The 20,926-nt window shown below is 42.3% G+C and overlaps 1 protein-coding gene across 8 annotated transcripts in view; it reads right to left on the reverse strand.

Moving 5' to 3' along the window:
* CLASP1 (cytoplasmic linker associated protein 1) overlaps nt 1-20,926 on the reverse strand; it is a 275,326-nt gene that overhangs the window by 27,201 nt on the left and 227,199 nt on the right. For 7 of the 8 annotated variants that reach the window (XM_010860818.1, XM_010860819.1, XM_010860823.1 and 4 more), the window contains 4 exons: nt 15,236-15,379; nt 14,613-14,719; nt 5,895-6,045; nt 1,437-1,683 (listed from right to left, as the gene is read on the reverse strand). In XM_010860818.1, the coding sequence (XP_010859120.1) occupies nt 1,437-1,683; nt 5,895-6,045; nt 14,613-14,719; nt 15,236-15,379 (649 nt within the window). Of the gene's footprint in view, nt 1-1,436; nt 1,684-5,894; nt 6,046-10,598; nt 10,716-14,612; nt 14,720-15,235; nt 15,380-20,926 lie in introns of all 8 variants that reach the window. The other variant, XM_010860824.1, reaches the window with a different exon arrangement.

Raw genomic sequence — 20,926 nt, forward strand, 5'->3', positions numbered from 1 at the left:
TCACTTTAAATAGAATGGATGAAACACAAAGACAAACCATTAGAAACCTAAACTTGTACTCTTCTTAAGCTTCTAACCTTCTAAGACTGAAGAACAAACACCAAGGAAGTTGATGTCTTAACGAACCCTCTCGTCTCTCCCCTGCTATCCCACCTTTTCCTTTAAGCCTTTAAGTGTACAGTTGGTGGATAACTATAGCCGACATCCTCGTCTCATCTGTCTTAAATAAGACTGACAACTGGTTAAGTTAAACACTGTATCAATCCTATGAGTAATTAGGGGAAAAGGTCCACAGCTCCCAGAAAGTACAAATCCAAATAAGCCCTCCACTGCTAGCCTCCTGCCCAGCAGACAGCTGGGTAGATTGAGCTGCTCCCCACCAGTGAGTAGCAATCCACAGGCCAAGGGGCCACACTCTCACGTCCCTGAAGCTACCTGTGCTTTCAGACAGTGTTCCCATCACTGCTTGGCACACGGACAGCACCGTTTTCTTCCTTTCCTGCTCCCCTCCCCTCCAATTCAGCATCCACTGGTAACACAGCCCTCTCCTCTATGTCTGCCACCACAATGGGTCGGTTTCCCCTTAAAGGAAAGGGGAAAGGCATTAAGCTCTGGGGCCAGGGGCTGTGTCTCATTTCTGTGTCTTTGGCAAGCCACACCCTTCTTGACACACAGTAGGCCTTCGCTGAATGCTAACTGCTTAGAATTCTGATTTAAGGTTCTAACTGAAGTCTTCATTCAAAATTGAAAAACAACATAAAATAACAGGCTTGGAAACAAAGTATACATATATAAAACTTTAAAAAACTAATTAAAATTAACTAAAACATATGAACATGACAGTGAGGTGAAAAAAGGAAAAGTTAGGTTCTAAGTAAAATGACTATCCTACCAACACATACTCACTCACTTGTTACTCAATAATGGTCTTAACACAAGAGTCAGAAAAATACCCAGAGCAGTTCTGTTCTGTATCAAGTATGTTCTACTTGGGGCAAGTAACTCTACCTTTCTGAACCTCCGTTTCCTACTTGGAACAATGGGAAGGATCCCTCTATCTCAGCAGCCAGCACATAACCAGCAGGGCCCCAGGGCACATTAGATCCCTTCCCCAACCGCAGGTCCAGTAACGCGAGAGACCAGCAGGCAGTCTCCTTGCAGGGCTCTGGGACGTCTGGCCACAGCCCAGGATGGGGACATGCCCACCAGAAGCCAAACGGTCAGTGTCCCCATTGCCTATGCCCGTGCTCATCACCACCAGCTTGAGGCCTGATTCTTCACAAAGCCTTCCCCATAGGCCCTCCATGTGCCCCCTGCTCCTGGGCACACGACAGGACCTCAGACGAGCAGAGCAAGGCAGGCCTCTCTGCTCCATCCCACATGCTGTGTGTGCCCAGAGCTATCCTGCCAGGGGCATCAAGCTGGGAGAGACTCACCATCTCGCAGTTGCTCCATGTCGTCGTCGAACACGGCCTCCTTCAGGGCTGTCTTGTCATAGGCGCTGATGGTGTCCGAGTAGGGGTAGGGGCTGTAGTCACGCGCCCGTGGCCCTGGGAAGGCGCGAGGGGGCTGGGTGTTGAGGAGGGAGGTCTTGTTGTCCAGAGCCGTCCGGCCTCCTTCCACCACCTCGCTGCCGCCCCGGCCCTCGGTGGCAGGGGAGGCGATGCCACCGTCACGGGATACCTGGGGCACAGCACACTCTCAGTTCCTTTGTCTAAATCTTCACAAGTATTAGCAGAGCCAGAGATTTCTCACTTGAAATCTGGCTGCTGATACAAGTACAGTTGTTAGTGTTTCCATTTGTAAATATCTAACTCCTAAGTGACCTCCAAAGGGACAGAACATACTTATGTTTTCATCTAACCATTCCTTAGTTCACACAGAATGTCTATTTTCCTTGGTACTGGATGACTAATTCGACAAATATTTTTGAGATTAGCGCCACGAACTTCTGAGGAGCCCCTGGAGAAGGCAAGCTGTATACCTGAAACCCCCAGTTCTCAAGGAACCTCAGAGGCCAACACCCCAGTGGAATACTTTTACCACCACCAGGAAGAGTTTTCTCTCACTGACACCCTGACATACCACCATGGATGGATGCTCCCCTGATGACCCTCTGGAGACTATTACCAAAATGCAGGTCTGTGTACCTGATGTACAGTGAGGCCAAACACCACCAAAATGTTAGGGTCTGGAGCAGAGAAAAGTCTACCGCAGGGCCAAGCAAGGAGATGGGTGGCTCCTGCCTTAAAAACCCCTGAGACTTCCCAAAGCTTTCAGCAAATCTCTTTTCTAGGGAAGATGAGGGAGGGGCGTGGTTAGTTATTGCAAACTTGTTGGGGTTAAATCCTTTTTCTTGAGATCAGGTCATGTAATGATGTTCCTGTAAATCTCCACCAAGTGAATGTTATTGGTTTTTTGTTTTTTAATTTAATATTTATTTATTTGGCCGCATCGGGTCCTAGTTGTGGCATGCAGCATCTTTAGTTCAAACATTCTAACTCTTAGTTCCCTGTTCCCTTAGTTCCCTAGCTTAGTTCCCTTAGTTCCTTATTCTCTGTTCTGACAAAAAAGGGTGAGGTCCCAAGGGACAACTTTCATCCTCTGAGGTCCAGATCCTGCTAAGAGACAGAACTCGGCTGGCGGCTCCCTCAGGCCGAGGTCCTCAGACTCTGTCCAGCTGTCATCACTGAGGGAGCCAGGTGCCGAGGACCCAACTGGCCCTGAAGCCCCTCAGGTCGCCCAGATGCTGGGGCCCAGGTCCTACAGACTGCGTCCTATACAGATGTCCACTGGCTTCAGGTCACAGAGGCGGGGATGGGGAGAGGTTCATGGCTGCCTCAAGCCAGTGGGTGGCCTTGGTAAGGGCTCTGGAGCCCTGCAGGACACAGTCCCCAGCATGTCCCCTGGGTGCCCCCACTCTCTAGCTCACCTCACGGCCAGGTGAGCTGGACAGCCCTGGACGGGGAAGGCCGGAATCCACTCTCCACCTGCCCATTACCATTCCGCTGACCACTGGCTGAATGGGCCACTGAAGGTCACTCATTGACAGTTCCTTGCTTGGGGGAGGGGCCTACTGTAGCACTGACCAATGGCTCAGCAACCATTAGTGGCCTCGCAGTAAGTGCTGCCTGGTAACGGGGTACAGGTAGCAGGGCATAGCAAACGGCCATGGGCTAGGGGCTGTGCACGACCCCACTGTTATTAGAGTGCCACCACCCGCGAGTCCCCTGATATATTCCCTACAGTGATGAGATCTCTACCTACAGAGAACTCAGCATCCCCCAGGCAGATAGCTCTTCCCTCAGGTGTTTCTGACTCTCAGAGCTGGTCTTTATGCTGGTCAAAGAACAGTTCTTTAATATTTTCTGAAAATGTTTTCCTAATATATTTCTGAGTTTTGTCTAAAACTAATTAAAGCTCTGGTCCCCTGGCCCTTGTGTCATGTTTCTGACCAGCTCCATTCTCAGGGGGTCCCTTCTTCTGAGTACGCTGGCCTATCCGGCACCCTTTACAGGTTAGCAGAGAAAGTGTGGCTGACTGCAGTGGAAAGAGCAAAATGGTCACTTTCCTCAAGTCAGACGTGTGACTACAGTGACTACTGTTCAGTGGAGGAAACATTTCCAGGCAGCCACACCCCACTAGTGATTCCTATGGCAAAATTTTTATTTGTGCTTGTCGGTAAGATACATCTCTCTCATTTTATGCCTATGCATTTGTGGATTTTTTTTTAATTGTAGTAAAAAAAACCACACAAAAACTGTGTGTGTATGTATATATGACATATATGTCAAATCATTTAAATTAGTTAATTCATTAAGTGTCTAACTTAGTAACATTAAATACATTCACAATGGTGTGTAAGCATTACCACTGTGTCATATTTTGGGCAAAACTTTTTTCATCTTACCCAACCAAAACTCTGTTACCATTAATAACTCCCTGGCCCTTCCAGCCCTGTAGTCTCTGTTCTACTGTCTGTCTTTGTGAATTTGACTACTCTAGGGACACCTCATGTAAGTGGAATCACACGGTATTTGTCTTTCTCTATCTGGCTTATTTCACTTAGCAAGACGTTTTCAAGGTCCATTCCTGTTCTAACACATACATAGTATTATGTTCCTTTTTATGGCTGAACAATACTGCAGTACATATTGCATTTTGTTTATCCATTTATTTGTTGATGGATACTTGGATTGCTTCCACCTTTGTGCTACTATGACTAACATCATTCTGAACACTGGTGCACAAATATCTGTTCATGTTTTTGCTTTCAATTCCTTTAGATATACACCTGGTAGAACCAATGCTAGGATGCACTGGTTCTTACACACCCTGCCCAAAAGATCTTGTCCTAACATAATTAAGATAAAAAAGAATTTATAAATATATGCATAGAAGACTGAACAGGAGTTTTCTCGTGGTATAAGATGTTTCATAGATAATTTTTTTTAAAAATTATTTTATTTTAGCTGTGCCAGGTCTTAGTTGTGGCATGCGGGGTCTCATTCCCTGACCAGGGATTGAACCCAGGCCCCCTGCACTGGCAGCACGGAGTGTTAGCCACTGTTCCACCAGAGAAGTCCCAGATAATTTTTGTCTCTTTGTAACTCTCTTTTAAAAGTAGAACATACATTATTAATATAATGAAAAAATTATTTATAAAAGGGTTTTAAAAACTTCAGACAATAAAAAAAGAAAGTGAAAAACTCCTAATACTAATCACGTTTAACAACAAAATCTAACTTTCTTAACTTGGTACATTATATCAATTTGATACCCTTTTGGCTGGATGTCCTTCCTGAAAGTTCCCCTCATATCCCATGATGCCACACTCCCCTCCGCTAATCTTTGGTCCTTCTTGACTCCTTTTCTTCTGTCTTTCCCTTAGTGTTGATGCTCCTTAGGATTTTGTCCTTCCTTCCACTTGGCTGACTTCACTTGCTTTTCTTTAGTTACCAGCAGGCAACTAGTCAATGTCTCTCAAACCTCCACCACCAGCCCAAATCACCAGCCTCAACGCCAGACTGGTATGTCTGAAAGCCTAATGGCTGTTTGCGTCAACGTTTCATCATGTTCCCACCCCCCATATTATCTCACTGAATTGCAGCAGCATGTCCTCAACAGTCCTTGCCAGAGACTCTGGCTCTTCTATTTCTGCTCATGAGCTACCCAACTCAACTTCCTCTGGAGTCATGTTCCATCTTAGGGTCTCAGCAATCCTTCTAAAATGTATGTGTGACCATGCCACTTCCCTGGTTAAAAATCCTTCAGAGATTCTTCAGTCAACTCCAGAGAAGCCTGTGCAGCTCCTTCTCCCCCATCCAGGGCACGCCCGCCATGTTCACTGCCGCCACCCCCCAGGGGACATCCTCCTGTGTCCACCCCCATCCTCCTGCCTCCTCACAGACTTCTCTAGGACTACGACAAGCACCTCGCAGTCTTCATGCTCAGAAGGTGACATCATCTCCTCTGCAGATTCATCCGGAGCACCCAGACTGGCCCTGATCGCTCCTCCCCCAGGACAGTTTGCTGCCACCCTGCCTGCCTCTACAGGAGACTGCAGCTCCTGGAGCACCACACTGGCGTCGGGTGCAGGCGCACTGTTTTTATCACATCAGAGGAACATAAACATGTCCAGGATAATGGAAGCCAACTGAGAAAAAGGGCATTTAACATTCTTCACAAGATAGCTGCGGGCTACACTGCAATTTCACAAACTGCCCTGGGCCTCTTAAAATCATACTATTCTAACTATGAGATAAAAATAACGTTGGGGTTCAGTAATCCCAGTGCTCAGTGTTCAGGATTATCCCTGGATGGACACAGAGGTCCCTACCGCTCCAGGTGGTGACTATACACAGCCCTCCCTCTGTCAGCCTGCGGATACTCACAATATCGCAGTCCTTTCTGCCATCTCTTTTAATGGGCTCATTCAGATCCTCTTGGCTTCGAAAACTAAACTTTTCAATGGCTTCTGTCACTCCACGCAAAGAACTATAGATTTCTTCAGAGTTCAGGTTTTCAGTATCATAGTCCAGCATGCTATAGATCAAAAATATTTTATTCCTTAAATTGAGGCACACACATAAAATTGGGGTATGGGTAAAAATTACTTCTAATAATTTACAGAATAAGATATAATTATAGTTTCTTTAGGTGATTTGGAATAATAAGGAGACATCTTTTGTTAGAGCACCACCACCGGACAACTTAATTACACATCTTCCTCGTCAGATCTGGCCCCAAACACATGACATCAGCACTCAATAAGAGCCAGTGCAGTGGGAAAACAGCAACCACGAGAATGCAAGAACTCAAAGAGTGACAACCAGTGATGATGCATGAGGTAATGGACGTGGAAAAATAACTTTCATACCTTGAAGATGGAAAAAAGTAGTTTGGTTGTTACTGGTCTCAAATGTACAAATAAATGAAAAGAAAGCTAGTGTTACAGACAAATTTTAAAGGAGCGAAGCACACGACTGTACAAGGCTGGATTTTGCTTACCAGTATCTGAAACCTGTAAAAATGAAACCCCAGAGTAGAGAATGACTCAAAGTCAGATCCACCAATGCACTCCTGACACCCTTCCATCTAACCCAGGAATTTACTTGCACAACCAAACTCTTCTAGATGCAGACTCTGGGAGTTTTACAACAAAAGCAGATCTTATAAAGATGAGTCACACTTCCAGATGAACACCTAAAAGCACTTCAGAAAGTAAGAAATATCTGTCCCTTACAGAAAAATGACATCAGCTCTTGTCCATGGAGACATCTAGCACAGCAAAACACAGAATAAGGCAAAAATCCTCCTGGGATAATGCAGTGTACAATAGAGTGCCCTTTAGATGTTTGCAAAGTACACTGAGAGAGACGGAAGAGCCTAAGAACAAAACCATCACCTTCCCTCCCTACAAATAATTCAAGGGAGCCAGGCCGAAAAACTGTTACTTAAACATCACTTGTCCCAAGAAAGTATTCAAGAAAAGATCATATAAGTTGGTCTAAATTTGAAGAAAGTCTTGAGTTACAACTGAGAATTGCCAGGGACATTAAAAGAATCCTTGAAAGTGAAAGTCACTCAGTCATGTCCGACTCTTTGCGACCCCATGGATTGTGTCCATGGAATTCTCCAGGCCAAAATAATGGAGTGGGTAGTCTTTCCCTTCTCCAGGGGATCCTTCCCAACCCAGGGATTGAACCCAGGTCTCCCGCATTGCAGGTGGATTCTTTACCAGCTGAGCCACAAGGGAAGTCCAAAGAGAATCCTTGGCTGTATATAAATAAACATTCAATGGCATTCATTATTAAGGACTAAAGAACAGCAATCTCTCTGTTCTTCAGAAGAGAAATAACTGAAACCAGTCATCCACTGGTGGGAACCACTCCTCCCCCAAGAGCAATACACCCAGACTTGTACATTCTGTTAGGAAGAAAGTTTCCTGTAACTTAAACACAAACCATGTTTACCAACCTTCCCCTCAATACACACACTTTTTTGTTGTTGCTGTTGTCTAAGGTTTGGGCAGATGAACAATACTTGAACAGTTCTCACTTGAATTAGCCAGACCTCTACTGGCTGGAAGTTGTAATGACCTGAGTGGTTTCTAAGACTGGATGGGTCCTGCGAGAGCACAAGATCTGAATTCACTCTCTGAGATGAATTTACTGTCTTTGCAACCTTCTGGCCCAGGCAGCAGGCATCCTTCTTTTCTGATGAATGAAAGAAAACACCCTAACTGTACTTGGAGAGTTCACAAAAACACATGCCAACTCAAAGACTGGCTCTGGCATCAAACAAAAAGAAACGTGAACTTCAACACATTTATAGTTAAGACTCCATGTACACATTGACAGGAGGTGGAATCAAAAACTTGAACAGAATTCAAGATTTCAACCCCTTCTAAGTTCATAAGGTTATCTAAGGCAATATTGCTTTAATGTGAAGGGAGTACGACTGTAGAGCACAGGGGCTCCCTGACACCATCCACCCCTCCTTCTAAAACACCACAACACTAGCTTATGTGTGAGCAAAGGCATTTATACATCTGGCCAGTACACTATGTTTTATAAATAAAGACTGAATATGACTTAAACAAAAAAATATGTATATAAGATGTCAAAAGATGCCTTAAAATACTTTTAACAACAACAATCAAAAAAAATAACACAGCCCATGCAAAAGGAACAAACATGGGAAGAATGCAGGGATGGACAGGAGGAAGTCTGGGGAACGTTCAGCTTTTAAGGGATGTCACAATATTATTCTCCATGTCGCTTCAGAAGATGCTGGCTTTCACGTAGTTCACCCCATTATTTTTAACCTGAACTTCCTTAAAAATAATTCATTTGAGTCATATAACTTTAGCATGATAGTAGCCTCTTTTTTTAAAATATGAAAATAAAGGATTCTGCCAGTTAATGGTCCTCATTCTTACTTTCAATTAATAAACCAACTCGGACTTCCAATTTTGGAGAACCTGTGCACAGCCAAGTACAATCTGCGGTGACACTTCTTTTACACTCACTAGCTTGAGTTTTGAAGTATCTCCTTGGTATGAAGTGGAAACTGTGAGCTCCAGGTGAGAGACAGGATTATTTTCCTCTAAAGGGAAACATATAAGGCTGCTTTCCTTGCCATTTCATGTCCTGGCAATTGTGTTTCTTCAAGTCAATACCCACGAGCCCTTACTGCGTGCGGAAGAAGGAACCCTCTGTGGATGCTGTCATCAGGGAATCACAGGTGGTATGACCCCAACAAGTAGTACATGTAAGGGGACAGCAAGAGGGATGCAGCAGCTTTACTTAGAAAACACTGGGGCAGTAACCCCCAGTCTGTCACCTGCCCCCACATTCTGTCTTGTTTTAGCTTGGAGGTATAATCCCTTAGGTCAAAGGCCAGGTCTTAGTCATCTATAAACACTGTGATTAGACTCCAGAAAGATTTTCATAGGGTTCTTTAGATTAGGAAAAGTTGCTCAATCAGTCAGTATTCACGGATCCGAGGTCTGGCCAGGGCACTAGATACCAGGCAGAATAAAGTTCTGGACTCACCCTGCTGAGAAGGATGCAGAGCGTAGGTGGGGGCGGGGCACATGAAACTGGGTTGCCAAGAAAAGAGAAGCTGGGACAGAAGTGTGCCTTCTGAGACGTTCTTCTTTGTCATGTGTAGGAAAGAGATACCAGGTATGGAATAAGGATAACTGTTTCTGTTCATGACATCAATAGGGTTTTGGCAAAGAGACAGACTTCCTCTTTCTTAGTTTGATGTAACAGACAGGTTTTCTAAGTGTCAGTGTCTCTGGTCCACTCTCTCTCCCTCCAACATTAACAGAAGTTATAGCCATTTATGAAGCATTAGCTAAAGCACTGGGTACTTGTTTGTGTACCCAAGTGTGAAAAGTGATTCAGGAACAGATGTCCTCTGGAGGGCGGTCTTCATGGCTAGATGGGAAGATTGATTGCCTGGGGGTGAAGCTTGGTGCCCAGTAAGGCACACAGGTCAGTATACTGGGAGACAGTCAATAAACTGGTCTTACACTTCGAGGCATGACCAACCTTTAACAAACGGCAGTGACGTGCTTTATTTGCACTGAGGACGGCTGCCTCACTGCCTCACTGTCCACATGCCCCTGCCCATCCCTGTGCATCTATATGTCATCACAGGGGCACCTGCACACTTGAGGGGTTACTTTCAGAGCTGCGAGAGTTTCAAAAGGAAAATGCTGTTAAAATATTTAGCTGACTTGTTTACTTGTTCACTATGCTGAGCATACAAAGGTAAGAATGTAAATCTTCTGTGAAATCTCCAAGGCATTCGAAAATAACACATTTCTTTTCTGTTTTGTCTTAACCCTGTCCTGTCACAGAGGCAAGACTCATCTCACATAGCACAGAGGGAGCAGGCTGCCCTGTACTCTGCTCATGTATCAGGAGCCAACAGGGAAGGGATTCTCTGATCTTTCGACCTTTACAAAAAGCACCTAGAGACCCTCAAACAGGTAACTACAGAAATACATGGACCCTCCCTTCATACCATGGATTCCCCATCTGATCTGTCGCATTCCACTGGCAGCCTGTGGGGACCCCACAGCTCTCCTGCTTGGAGCAGCCCCTTTAATGAGCTATAATAGGGAGCGACTTCTTGGGGCTGCTTTTCTGGATCTCAGTCTTCAGACTATTACCACATGCAGGACAGCAGGAAAGACATCCCACACCACTGAGAGCAGGACCGAGGCCACAAGTGCAATGTGGGAAGGAGCAGGCCCATGCAGCCGGCTGGGGACACAGTGCACCGCTGGGTGGTGCAGGCACCTTTAGGAGGCTGAGCACTGCCCTGGGCTGAGGGCTTGCAAGTGAAGATGCTGATGAATGTGGTCAGGTGATGCAACAGTTCCTTGCCCTAGGGGCAAAGTAGAAGCCATCCTCATGAGGTCTGACCGAGGTCACGCACCTGCTCACACTTCTCACCAAGGCTCTACCCTGCTGGTCTCGGCCGGAGGCGGCGGAGAGGCTTCCCCAGAGACCTGAGACGACCTTGGAAGTGCAATAATATTGTGACACCTCAGACAAGTGGGACAGGTGGCTTGTTACCTGGGAGAGTAAGAGCGCCTGAGAGTCTTGTGGGAGGGAGCGGTGGGGATGGAGTTAGGCTGAGGAAAGGGAGGTGGGTGCCTCGACAGCCCATCGGCATTGCAACCCCATAACCGACTGCAGTGATCAGAAGAGGAGAGTCAGAAAGAGACACAGAACAGGCAAAGGGGGCAGGGAGGCACTATACTCTACATGTCCTACAGTCTCATCCCTTTGGGACAAGGTTCTACCCAAATTTACACTTCACCATTCAGAAGAAAAGGACCAACTTTATTTTACAATTTGGTCCTCCATCAAGACTTCTCATTCCTTCTTCACTCAGTTCTGTATTTACATTTTTAAATCACATGAGATTCCAAGTATATAGGAGTGTGTGTGTGTGTGTAAAGGAACTTCTAAATGCTTACATGCAAAAAAACCACAGATGTTTACTTTCAGATAATGCAATCAATTATTTTAGAAGGAACCCAAAGAAGAACTATGGGCCTGAATCAAACAGGACCAAGGGAACCGCAGCAGAGTCTCAGAGACTGTACCACCCACCAGAACACTCAGGCAGGGAACACCATGCTTCCCCACTGGGACCCTCAGATGGGGTCCAGAGGTGCCACGAGTAACTTCCCCCTAAGAGAATAGCACCGCGAGAGAACGGGGGAGCACAACCCACTGGCTGGCTCAGGCAGGAGGGACAGAAAACCTAAGCCCCCTGCTCGTGTGACCTGATAAGAAGTTTAAAGTGCATCTGAGCACAGGTACTCCTCACTCAGCAAGTGACCTGGGCATGCAGAGGCCCCGCCTGAGTTCTAGCATCTGCTGCAATTCAACAGACCCAGGAAGATGGGAAAGGTGTGAACCGAACTGCCTGTAGGTGTGATAGGAGGCCACGGGGTGGGGCCAGAGGACTAGGGCAGCATTTTCAGAGCAGCACACCCGCCCTGGCACTTATCACAGTTCAGGAGCAGTGGTCCAAGGCTCGTCTCCAGCTGAGGACAGTGGTGGCCCCACGTCATAAGGAAACCAAGGTGTGGAGGGAGCGGCCACTGCAGCACAGAAGGGCCCTAAAGGCATCCCCCAGGCCACACGCTGAGTCAGGGACACAAGAGGACATAAACGACCCCCTCAAGCTGGAGTTCTGCCCATAGGGTTTTATCAAGCAGATGCCCCAGCACCTCAACGTGGGAGGGGGTCTCCAGGCTGATCCCCACTTTGAGTCGGTGCACACTCCTCATCATCTGATGGACTGAGTGTAAAATCTGCCTGAAATTACCTCTTATTGCTGGTTACCAGATGTTACCTACTTAGCATCCTAAGGCATGTTCACTGAGAGCGCACAGCAGACTCAAATAAGGACAGCCACGTGCTTTTTCTATCTTAAAGGGAACAGACTTCACGTAATTGCTGAAGCCCCTAGCAACTCTGTTTTTCATTTAACATCAATCCCACTAAATGGAGCTAAAATGTAAACATATATTTAATTTATGGAACACTTCAGACCATAAGTCTTCTCTCCAAAGACCCAGCAGTGTCTGTCTGCTCACTGGGAATAAACAATAATTCTTCCTTCTCACAGAAAAGGATAACTGACGGATGGAATTTCCACAGAAGGTTGACCTGTTAGCTGTGGCTTCTCTAATGTTATCTACCAGGTTGATAAAAATGACTTTCTCACTAGCAATTAAAAAAAAAAAAAAACAAACATGTCATCATGTTAGACTATCTTCTTATTAGCATCATAATCTGAGGGTAGAATTTTGGGGCTTAAAAAAGCTTCATTTTGATACTCGAAATTGACTTAAAATGAAGAATTGGCAAGAACTCTTCCGTTTAAGAACAAAAAACTAACATCAAATGGTCAAGATAATTCAAAAGAACAGCAGAATAGAAAAATACATGTTTCAAGAGCACTACTCAAAAAAATAACCAGATTTATATCTAGAGGAATTTGTCCATCGCCTACTTACAATGTGGTGACCTAATACATGTCCTAATTAGTGCAGGAGTTCATTTCTTTCATAAATTTCCTGGTAGAAAGTATGCATCCTATTTGAATATTTCCTATGATATGATGACATGAGGCAGCTTTTTCTACTTCTGGACAGTTTTAGCTGTGAGAAAAATGATTTTTCCCAATGAGTTCAAGTTGGCTTAGGTCATTCTGGCTAGTTACACACTGACTGGGGCATATTCTGTTTAAAAAGAAAGACAGAAACTACATAACTAAGTAATTTCTTACAGAACAATTTGTTGGTAAGAAAATATTTCAGCCTCACTTGGACTTTTTAATACTGAAAAAAAAAACTTCTTATTTCTTACACTCACCTGGTAACCCTAACAGTAAAAATTTAGATCAGGCTAGTTAAGAATGAATGGTGACCTGGAAAAATAAATTAGAGTTTTAAAATAATTTGGAGATCCATGAAATTTAAAAATACCTAGCCAATTCTTAGCTCTCATGGCTTACACTAGCAGCTCCCCCACCCCCAATCTTTTACTTAAACTATCAGCACATATAATAACAAAATATTTAATCTGAAATTTATCCTTTATTACATAAAGAATGTGCAACCTTATTAGTGAAATAACTAAAAAGTAAGTATGAACTGAGTATTATGGAAGAACAGATTTGTCAATGTTTCAGAAGTATCACTTCTAAACAAAAGCAACAATTTATAGAGAATACAAGTTTTCTACAAATTTTCTCCTACGAAGGAAGAGAATTCTATGATTTTACTGCCAACTCTGGGGTCATTTAAGACAAACCATTTATTTAGATACAGATAAAAAGTTGGCTGAGTCTCAGTCATACTTGGGAAAAGTAAGACATGTTTTCATTACTTTCTGGTCCCAACTGTTTAATTAGATTAGCCTGCTGAAATCATGACCACACAGACCAAATTTGGAAACACAATGTTACTTCGGTCTACCTAAATACAGTGCCAGGGGGACCTCAGGCAATATAAACACTGAGATACTATAAGTATACAAAATATTTCGCTTCTCTAAGAGAAAAACACAAATCTGACATTTTCTAAAATATTTATATGATAACTTGAGAAACTGAACAGAACTTCAGCAGTAAGGACAGCAGAGTTTGGAAGACTCTCGAGCATCAAAAAAATCTAAACTTAAAGGTACTTCCATATTGTTATCTTCCAACTAAAGAGGTAACTCTTAAAGGGGGATGGTATACTTGTAAGATTTTCCTCTAATTTTAAGATCCTGGCATCAGCAACCCAAAGTCCTAATGTCATGAAACAAACACACATGTGTGACCCTTCCACGACCAGGTACTGGCTCTTTTCTAAAAACTGCAGCCTACAGGGCCACCATGAATGAGACCATGAGAAACTTCAACACAGTCCAGGTGGTCACGAAAACCATCACACAGAGACTTCTAAAGGCTCTGGTAAGATGCAAATGTTATCTAAAGAACTTGAGGCAAAGTATCTTCTCAAGTCACTGCCTCAGACTCTGTAAGGCCGATGTTCACATGGCCCCAACAGGAGTCTGAAAATGTTGATCCATTTTTAGTTCCCAGGCTCTTAATCCCTCCTCAGAGCAGCATTCTACTTCAACCATGAGCCTAGGATGAAAGCAACCATGCTTGGAACGGCCACTTGGCTGGAAACTACCCCAGACTCTGGACAATTATAAAGGATTTTACTTAGATGGTCAAATACCTTAAGGTGCTGCTATTGCTCACACAACAGCTAAAGAGCTTCTATGTTAAACAGGACTAAATATAACTTTTGGTTTTAAAATTTTTAAGGTACTAGAAAGTGTTTAGAGCTAGAAGAACTCTCAGAGACCATTCAGCAGAAACTGCTCATTTTGCCACAGAAGTTAACTGCTTTGCCCAAAATCAATTACACAGTTAAGATATGGGTGAAGACTAGGACCTGTGGGCTCCTGGTACCCATACACTTTTTGGTATTAAGCTCAGTCTATAATCTGAAAATTAGCTAGAAGAGACATAGGGGTGCTTTAGTGTCTTCACTGTTGAAATGGCTTTACCTTGGAGATAGGCCACCATGGGAGCAGTTGGTGGGTGAGGTCAGGGGGCTGGTCCGGCTGCTGGGGTGTCTGGAGGGAGTCCGGCCAATGGTGTTGCTTGGAGAGCCCTGAGTGAAGGCAGAAGAGCTCCATCACTCAAGAGATAAATATAGAACACAGTTCCACTTTGCCCCTGGCCTTGGAACCCACATGTAAATAAATGGACAGATTTTGCATAATCAAGGTGATTTTTTTGCAGAATCATAAGTTCATTTTTTAAGTGCATATGAACTGAAAATCGGTAACTGTCCTATAGGCAATCCCGAAGCTGAGTGACTGCTGTCAGCTGTGCTAGAGTAACAGACACAATTCAGCATTTGCATCTTTACAGAGTGAAAAAAATTAAGTTCCTCAATAACTGCCTGAATGACTTCATAGACGTTTAACTAAACAACCTGACTTGACAGAAAGGCCATGTTTAAATACCAGATTCATTCACTGGGAATACAGCAGGATCAGACATGGCCCCCACACTCTGGCTGCCCATGATCTATTGCAAGAGAACAGGAAAACTGGCTATTCCATTAGAGCAGGTTCTAGATGAGGAGTAAGTGGTGGTTACCAACTGTGACCAAAGCACTCACCACACTGGTGTTACTGGAATTCTTGAGGTGGTTATGCAGGAGTTTGGTGGCACCATCCTGGAATGTTTTTGGCAAGGCACCAAGTAACATGGTAAATTCAGGAGTGTTCAATTCAAACAGAGAGATGAGCACAATTTGTGCTGCCTAGAAACAGAAGAGATGATTAATTTGTGTTACGTGCAATTGCCTATCTTGGTCAAAATGCTCATTAAAATTGTTTATTTATTTATTTTGGCCAAGCCACATGACTTGCAGGATCTTATAATAGTTCCCCAACCAGGGACTGAATCCAGGTCCTTGGCAGTGAAAGCTCTGAGTCCTAACCACTGGACCACCAGGGAAGTTCTAAAATTATTTTTAAAAGAAAACTGCTTTGTATGAGTAAATAATAACATTTGTGCCACACACACACACACACAAAAAGGCAAAAAGCACCTAGAGAAAACACTATAATTGATGGTAATCAATTATAAATAGCCTAATTTTGATATGGAAAATAAGCCCTGGTTTCGCTGAACACACTGGCCTTAGTTTTCCACAGGATGTTAACAGTAAACTCCTGCAACTTCTCTGTTTCCAGGACTAGGGTCAAACAATCAAAAAATCTGAAAAGGCTTAAGACTGGTCACCCTAGTAAGTCAGAATCAGATGAGGCTCCCAGTATACCCTGCAAAGAACAAGTTTCTAAACAAGCCTCCACTGCTTTGTCTTATAAAACTACTTTTCCCAGTAAGTAAGAAAAACTAGAAAAAAAGAGAGTTCAGGTACATCTGAAAAACTCCTACTTTTACATCTGTGCATTGAGGACAGAGACAGTCTTTGCAGAGCAAACCAGATTTACTCCTCTGCCTTTTGGAAACTGTTCTACTTTTCTTGACTAGAGAGACAACACATGCAGGATGACTCAAGGTTGCTAGCAGCCATGTGGGGACGAGCAAGCGGCTAGAGCAACAGCACTCAAGTGGAACCCTGGCTTCCCTAGTAGGTTACATGTCTGCTATTAGCGTAATGCCTGCGGAATCAGTCACAAGTGTTCTGACTTGGAAAAACTATGCCAAAAGAAAACTTTAGGAAGTACTAACTGGCGTTTCTTACAATTTTCTAAGAGTCTAAAGAAAGGAAAATGCTTTATGAAAATCTTTTAATAATTTATATTTCTAAAGATTGTAATAATTTGGATTGAAGCAATTATTCTAAATATTTTTCCACTATATAGAATATTACATAAAAACATGATTGCTGAGATTTTTTGCAAATAAACTCCAAAAAAAATTTCAATGATTTTATAATGTTAAAATTAATTTTAGGTCCAGTTAAGACAAAACTACTATTTTGTGCCTGGAGAAGGAAAAAAAAATCCAAATACCCATACGCATTTAACCAAAATTAAAAATTAAAAATCAGTAGAATAACATTTTTTACACAATTGAAAATTTTCTTTTATAATGTCTTTAAGCACAACATTGGGCAAAAGCATCTTACTTTTTCTCTTGACTTCTAAACATGGTCCTTTATATCCTTTCCATTAAAATTAAATTGGAAGGGCCAGTGTCCTTATATGACACAGACAAAAAATATTATTATTGATTGAACTGAAATAAACATTTCTGCATTATTAAAACAGTTTTAAGAAACCATTATCTGAAGAACTCCATTTCACCATCAACTTAATGTACTGTTAGTATGATTTGTATAAAGGCAAATTCCCCAAATCATGCAAAGTAACCTGTGCATGACTGTAGTAACTGTGCAAAGTAAAAAGTAGTACAAGTAAAAAAAACATGCAAGTAAAAAGTCTTACTGATGTTAGGAAAAAAATGCATACAGAAAACACTGCACTTCAAAGAGAAGCAAAGAAGCAGACTTGAGTTTTGGTAGGGAAAAATCAATATCACCAATTAAATTAAGAAAGTTTAGGCACTTATATTTTGTTTACTGCAAATGGCATTAGAAAACTATAAAATGCATCATTACATTTTTTAATAGTACGTTTTTACATGGAATGGGCCACTGTCTTTAGACCTAATCTCTCCCCAGAATGACAAGATAAAACTTACTTGGGGTTTTTCACAAAGCAAATTATGAAACTGGTGGAGTCTTTTAGGAAAAAGAAGGCTGCAAGGTGACAGGCCTAGAAATTGTGCTAATTCAGGCTACTTGACATTAGTGCCTTCCGTCATATGGGAAAACAAAGAGCAGCAGACTTCAACTTCTACCCACTGAAGAGCCTTCCCTCAATAACCTAAAGGTGAATTTCCATGAGAAATCAAATAGAAAGACAAGGAATTCTGAAAATAATTCACTGGACAGATGGTATATGGTTTTATAAACATAAAATGAATATAATTTATTTTTGCACTTTCCAAAATATAAATTATAAATGATTTCATACAGCTTTAAAGCTGTTTTCAAAGTAAAATCTTTTTTCTGAGATCCATGCTCCAGAAATGGATAGAAAGTATCATTTAAATGTTATTTTTAAAAGATTTCACATCAAAGTTCTAAAAGAAATGAGACTGTTATGACCCTAAAATATTTTACCTACAACTCTGTATCAGTGAGGAGGCAATACCAGAACACTCAGGCAAGGATAAAAACTGGGTTATATTTGTCATCATCATCAATATGCTCCTCACTGCAGGAATAATTCCAAACATGGGGATGGGTTGGAGAAATTTGGAGCTTCCCTGATAGCTCAGTTGGAAAAGAATCCGCCTGCAATGCAGGAGACCTGGGTTCGATCCCTGGGTTGGGAAGATCCCCTGGAGAAGGGAAAGGGTACCCACTCCAGTATTCTGGTCTGGAGAATTTCATGGAGAAATTCATTTTAAACAGCCTGGGCCAGACCTCATGATCAATGATGAGTCAAAAGCCAGAGGGTATCATTGCTGTGCCTGTTCCATCTTTGAGCCCTTGCCCCATGAGAGGAAGGGCCATTAAAAAGCCAGACCAGAAACTCTGCTGCTGATGCTTTCTAACACGTAACTAACTCTTGGGGCCACGTGTCTTAAAGATCACATGGTGACCTAACAGGAAATGGCCCCCACAGGAGAACTTAGACGGTGAAGGTAAAATGGTCTCCAAATCCTGCTAGTTGTCTGAAAAGAACCTGCAGGGTTATCAACGGCCTGTACCGCACAGCAGAAAAGGATTCTTCCAGAGAAGAGATCAATAAAACTTTGACAAATGCTTCAGTGTTGGCATTAACTAGGGAAATTTAAAATTTGAGAGGAAAGGGAGTTTTCTAATTAAGTAAACATCTATTACTGCTCCCTTCAGAGTGTGATTAAAACTGCTTTAGAAAAATCACCAAAGAGAAGGTATTTCAAAACCTTCCAACATTTTAAATTCAGCATCTCTCCTTTGCTATTGTGTTAAACTATGGTAGAAGTCTGTCTGCAATATGGCTATTTCTTTGGGAAGGCAATTAATTATAAAACACACCAAAACACAATACTTTTATACAGGCACATGCACACATGCACGCACACACACACATTCTTTCTTACATATTATTATGTTAACTTTAGGTTTTTCCCAAATCTTCTCAGTGTCTTCACAAGTGTAATCAAGATTAATAATCTAAATGCAAACAGTGATGTGTCTTTTTGCAAATTAGTATACAGTTTCAAATCTACCTGTTTACAATTTTCTTCCAAGTTTCCTTCTCCAGGCCCAGAGCAGGTCGAGGCCGCCCTTATGGGTAAATCTTCCCCTACTCGACTATGCTAAAGCAGGATGGACAGACAGGAGAGGGGCAGGGTTTAATCAGAGGCAAGAAGCACACACTTAAAACCATGGTTATTGATAAGCTCCCAAGTGTTTGGCTTAGTTTCTAAAGTCATGTGTGTGTATATATATATACACATATATATATGAAAGAGAGAGAGAGATTGTATAATCTAAAAGTCTATGAATAGTTGTCAGTAATGCCTAACGTGGTTCCCTACTGACAAATAGTAATAGAACAGTAACAGGATTCTTAAGAATAATATCAGTAACTACCAGTTTTAAATCTCAATCATCCCCTAAGTCCTTCATAATCACAACCCCTCCTGGAAGTAGGGCTCTTGCAAAGAGATTAAAGTGAGACTTGAGCAAGGCAGTCACAATTAAGCTAAGATTCAAATCTCATTCAATGGTATTAAAACTCCGAGCTTTTAGATTAGGACAGCTGCCTATCTATAATCAGAGATTTACATTTTTTTCAATTAGCAATGCCAACTTTCGAAAGCTATTTATATACTTCTCCTCCTCCAGGCAACAGCATCTTCATCATTTTTAGTTTTCTGTGTCATGCCATTATTCCCTGCATTTCTCAAAACAACCTTTGGGGGCCAAACCTGTTAGTTCATTTGACAAAGCCAGTGCTCTGTGTTAGAGAATCACATAAGGAAACACACAGGGATTCTGAGCCTGAAAATATAAACACACCATTAAAAATTCTATTGTCATTACTGCATTCCTTTTGACTTAACAGGGAAAAAGAAATCTCCCTAATGCTGGAAAAAATGTGAAGCAGCAGCAAACCAAAGCAACCCTCAAAGAGTAACAGCTTAAACTACAAAAACAAAGCAGTATTTATCTAGGATTTTATATGCTCTATTGTAATTGGTCCTCCCAATAGTGACTAAAGCAAGTACCATTATTCCTATTTTATGGATTTTAAACAAGAATTCAGAGGCTAAAAAGCCTCTAAAAAGCAGCAGAGGCAGAAGTCAATAGAGGTCAAACTCTAGAATCTACTTTCTTCTGTGAATATATTGTACTGCCTCAACACACACAGCACCTTAAGAAAGGTCTAGTGTGCCTCTTTATAGTTTGGCCAACACAGCTATAAGGGCTCTCAGAGTTAAAAAATGGAAACAGTTACTTCAGGAATACAGCAGGCCAGTTAGAGTCTGGGTGGGGTTTTCCCACCGAGTCCAAGTCAGTCTTGGCCAGGGAAGCACACCTCACTGGTGACAGGCTTGGGCTTCAGTTTTGCTTGTGCTTCTTCCCTCCTTAACATCTTAAATATTTATACACCCAACTCTCTCCAATATGAAACACCCTAGAACACTGACATAAAAGGGAAAACAAAATATTAAAAACGCTTAAGTCAGCAAAGCAGAGTTGTATCAGCTTAAACTGATTCTAATGTACTTTCCCAAATATGAGATACGGAGAACAAGTTACACCACCTGCAAACTTCCCAAGTATTGGTTGTATAAAATTAGTACTGTCTGATGATACAGCCAAAATGAGAGTTTACTAAATTGATTTCAGACTGTAGGGTGCTTCTAGTATTTAGAAGGTAACACCTCACTCTACTCTTAGGAAATTTAATCAGAACACCAACAGGAGAATTTGGTTCATAATCAGAAAGTGCTTTTAAATCACCAAGATGTTCTCCTAGTACCTGATACATTCTGTAAATGACAGGTGAGTCAAAACATACTTCTACTTAAAAGAGATAAGTAAGCATATCTTTAAAAGCATTAAATTATCCAGATAAAAATGGTGCCTGTTTTCTTTTTCTATAGCTTTAAAATAATAATGACAATTTTAATCTTAGCATAGAGTGATGTAGACCATATCACAATTTCTAAGTATTTTAACTTATTTAGGCATGACATTCATTTAGACAATATTTCCAACACATCTCAAGTTCTTGGATAAGGCAGTTGGATCACTTACAATAGCATCTAT

Source organism: Bison bison, unplaced genomic scaffold (assembly GCF_000754665.1).
Source record: "Bison bison bison isolate TAMUID 2011002044 unplaced genomic scaffold, Bison_UMD1.0 scf7180017864471, whole genome shotgun sequence".
Classification (NCBI taxonomy): domain Eukaryota; kingdom Metazoa; phylum Chordata; class Mammalia; order Artiodactyla; family Bovidae; genus Bison; species Bison bison.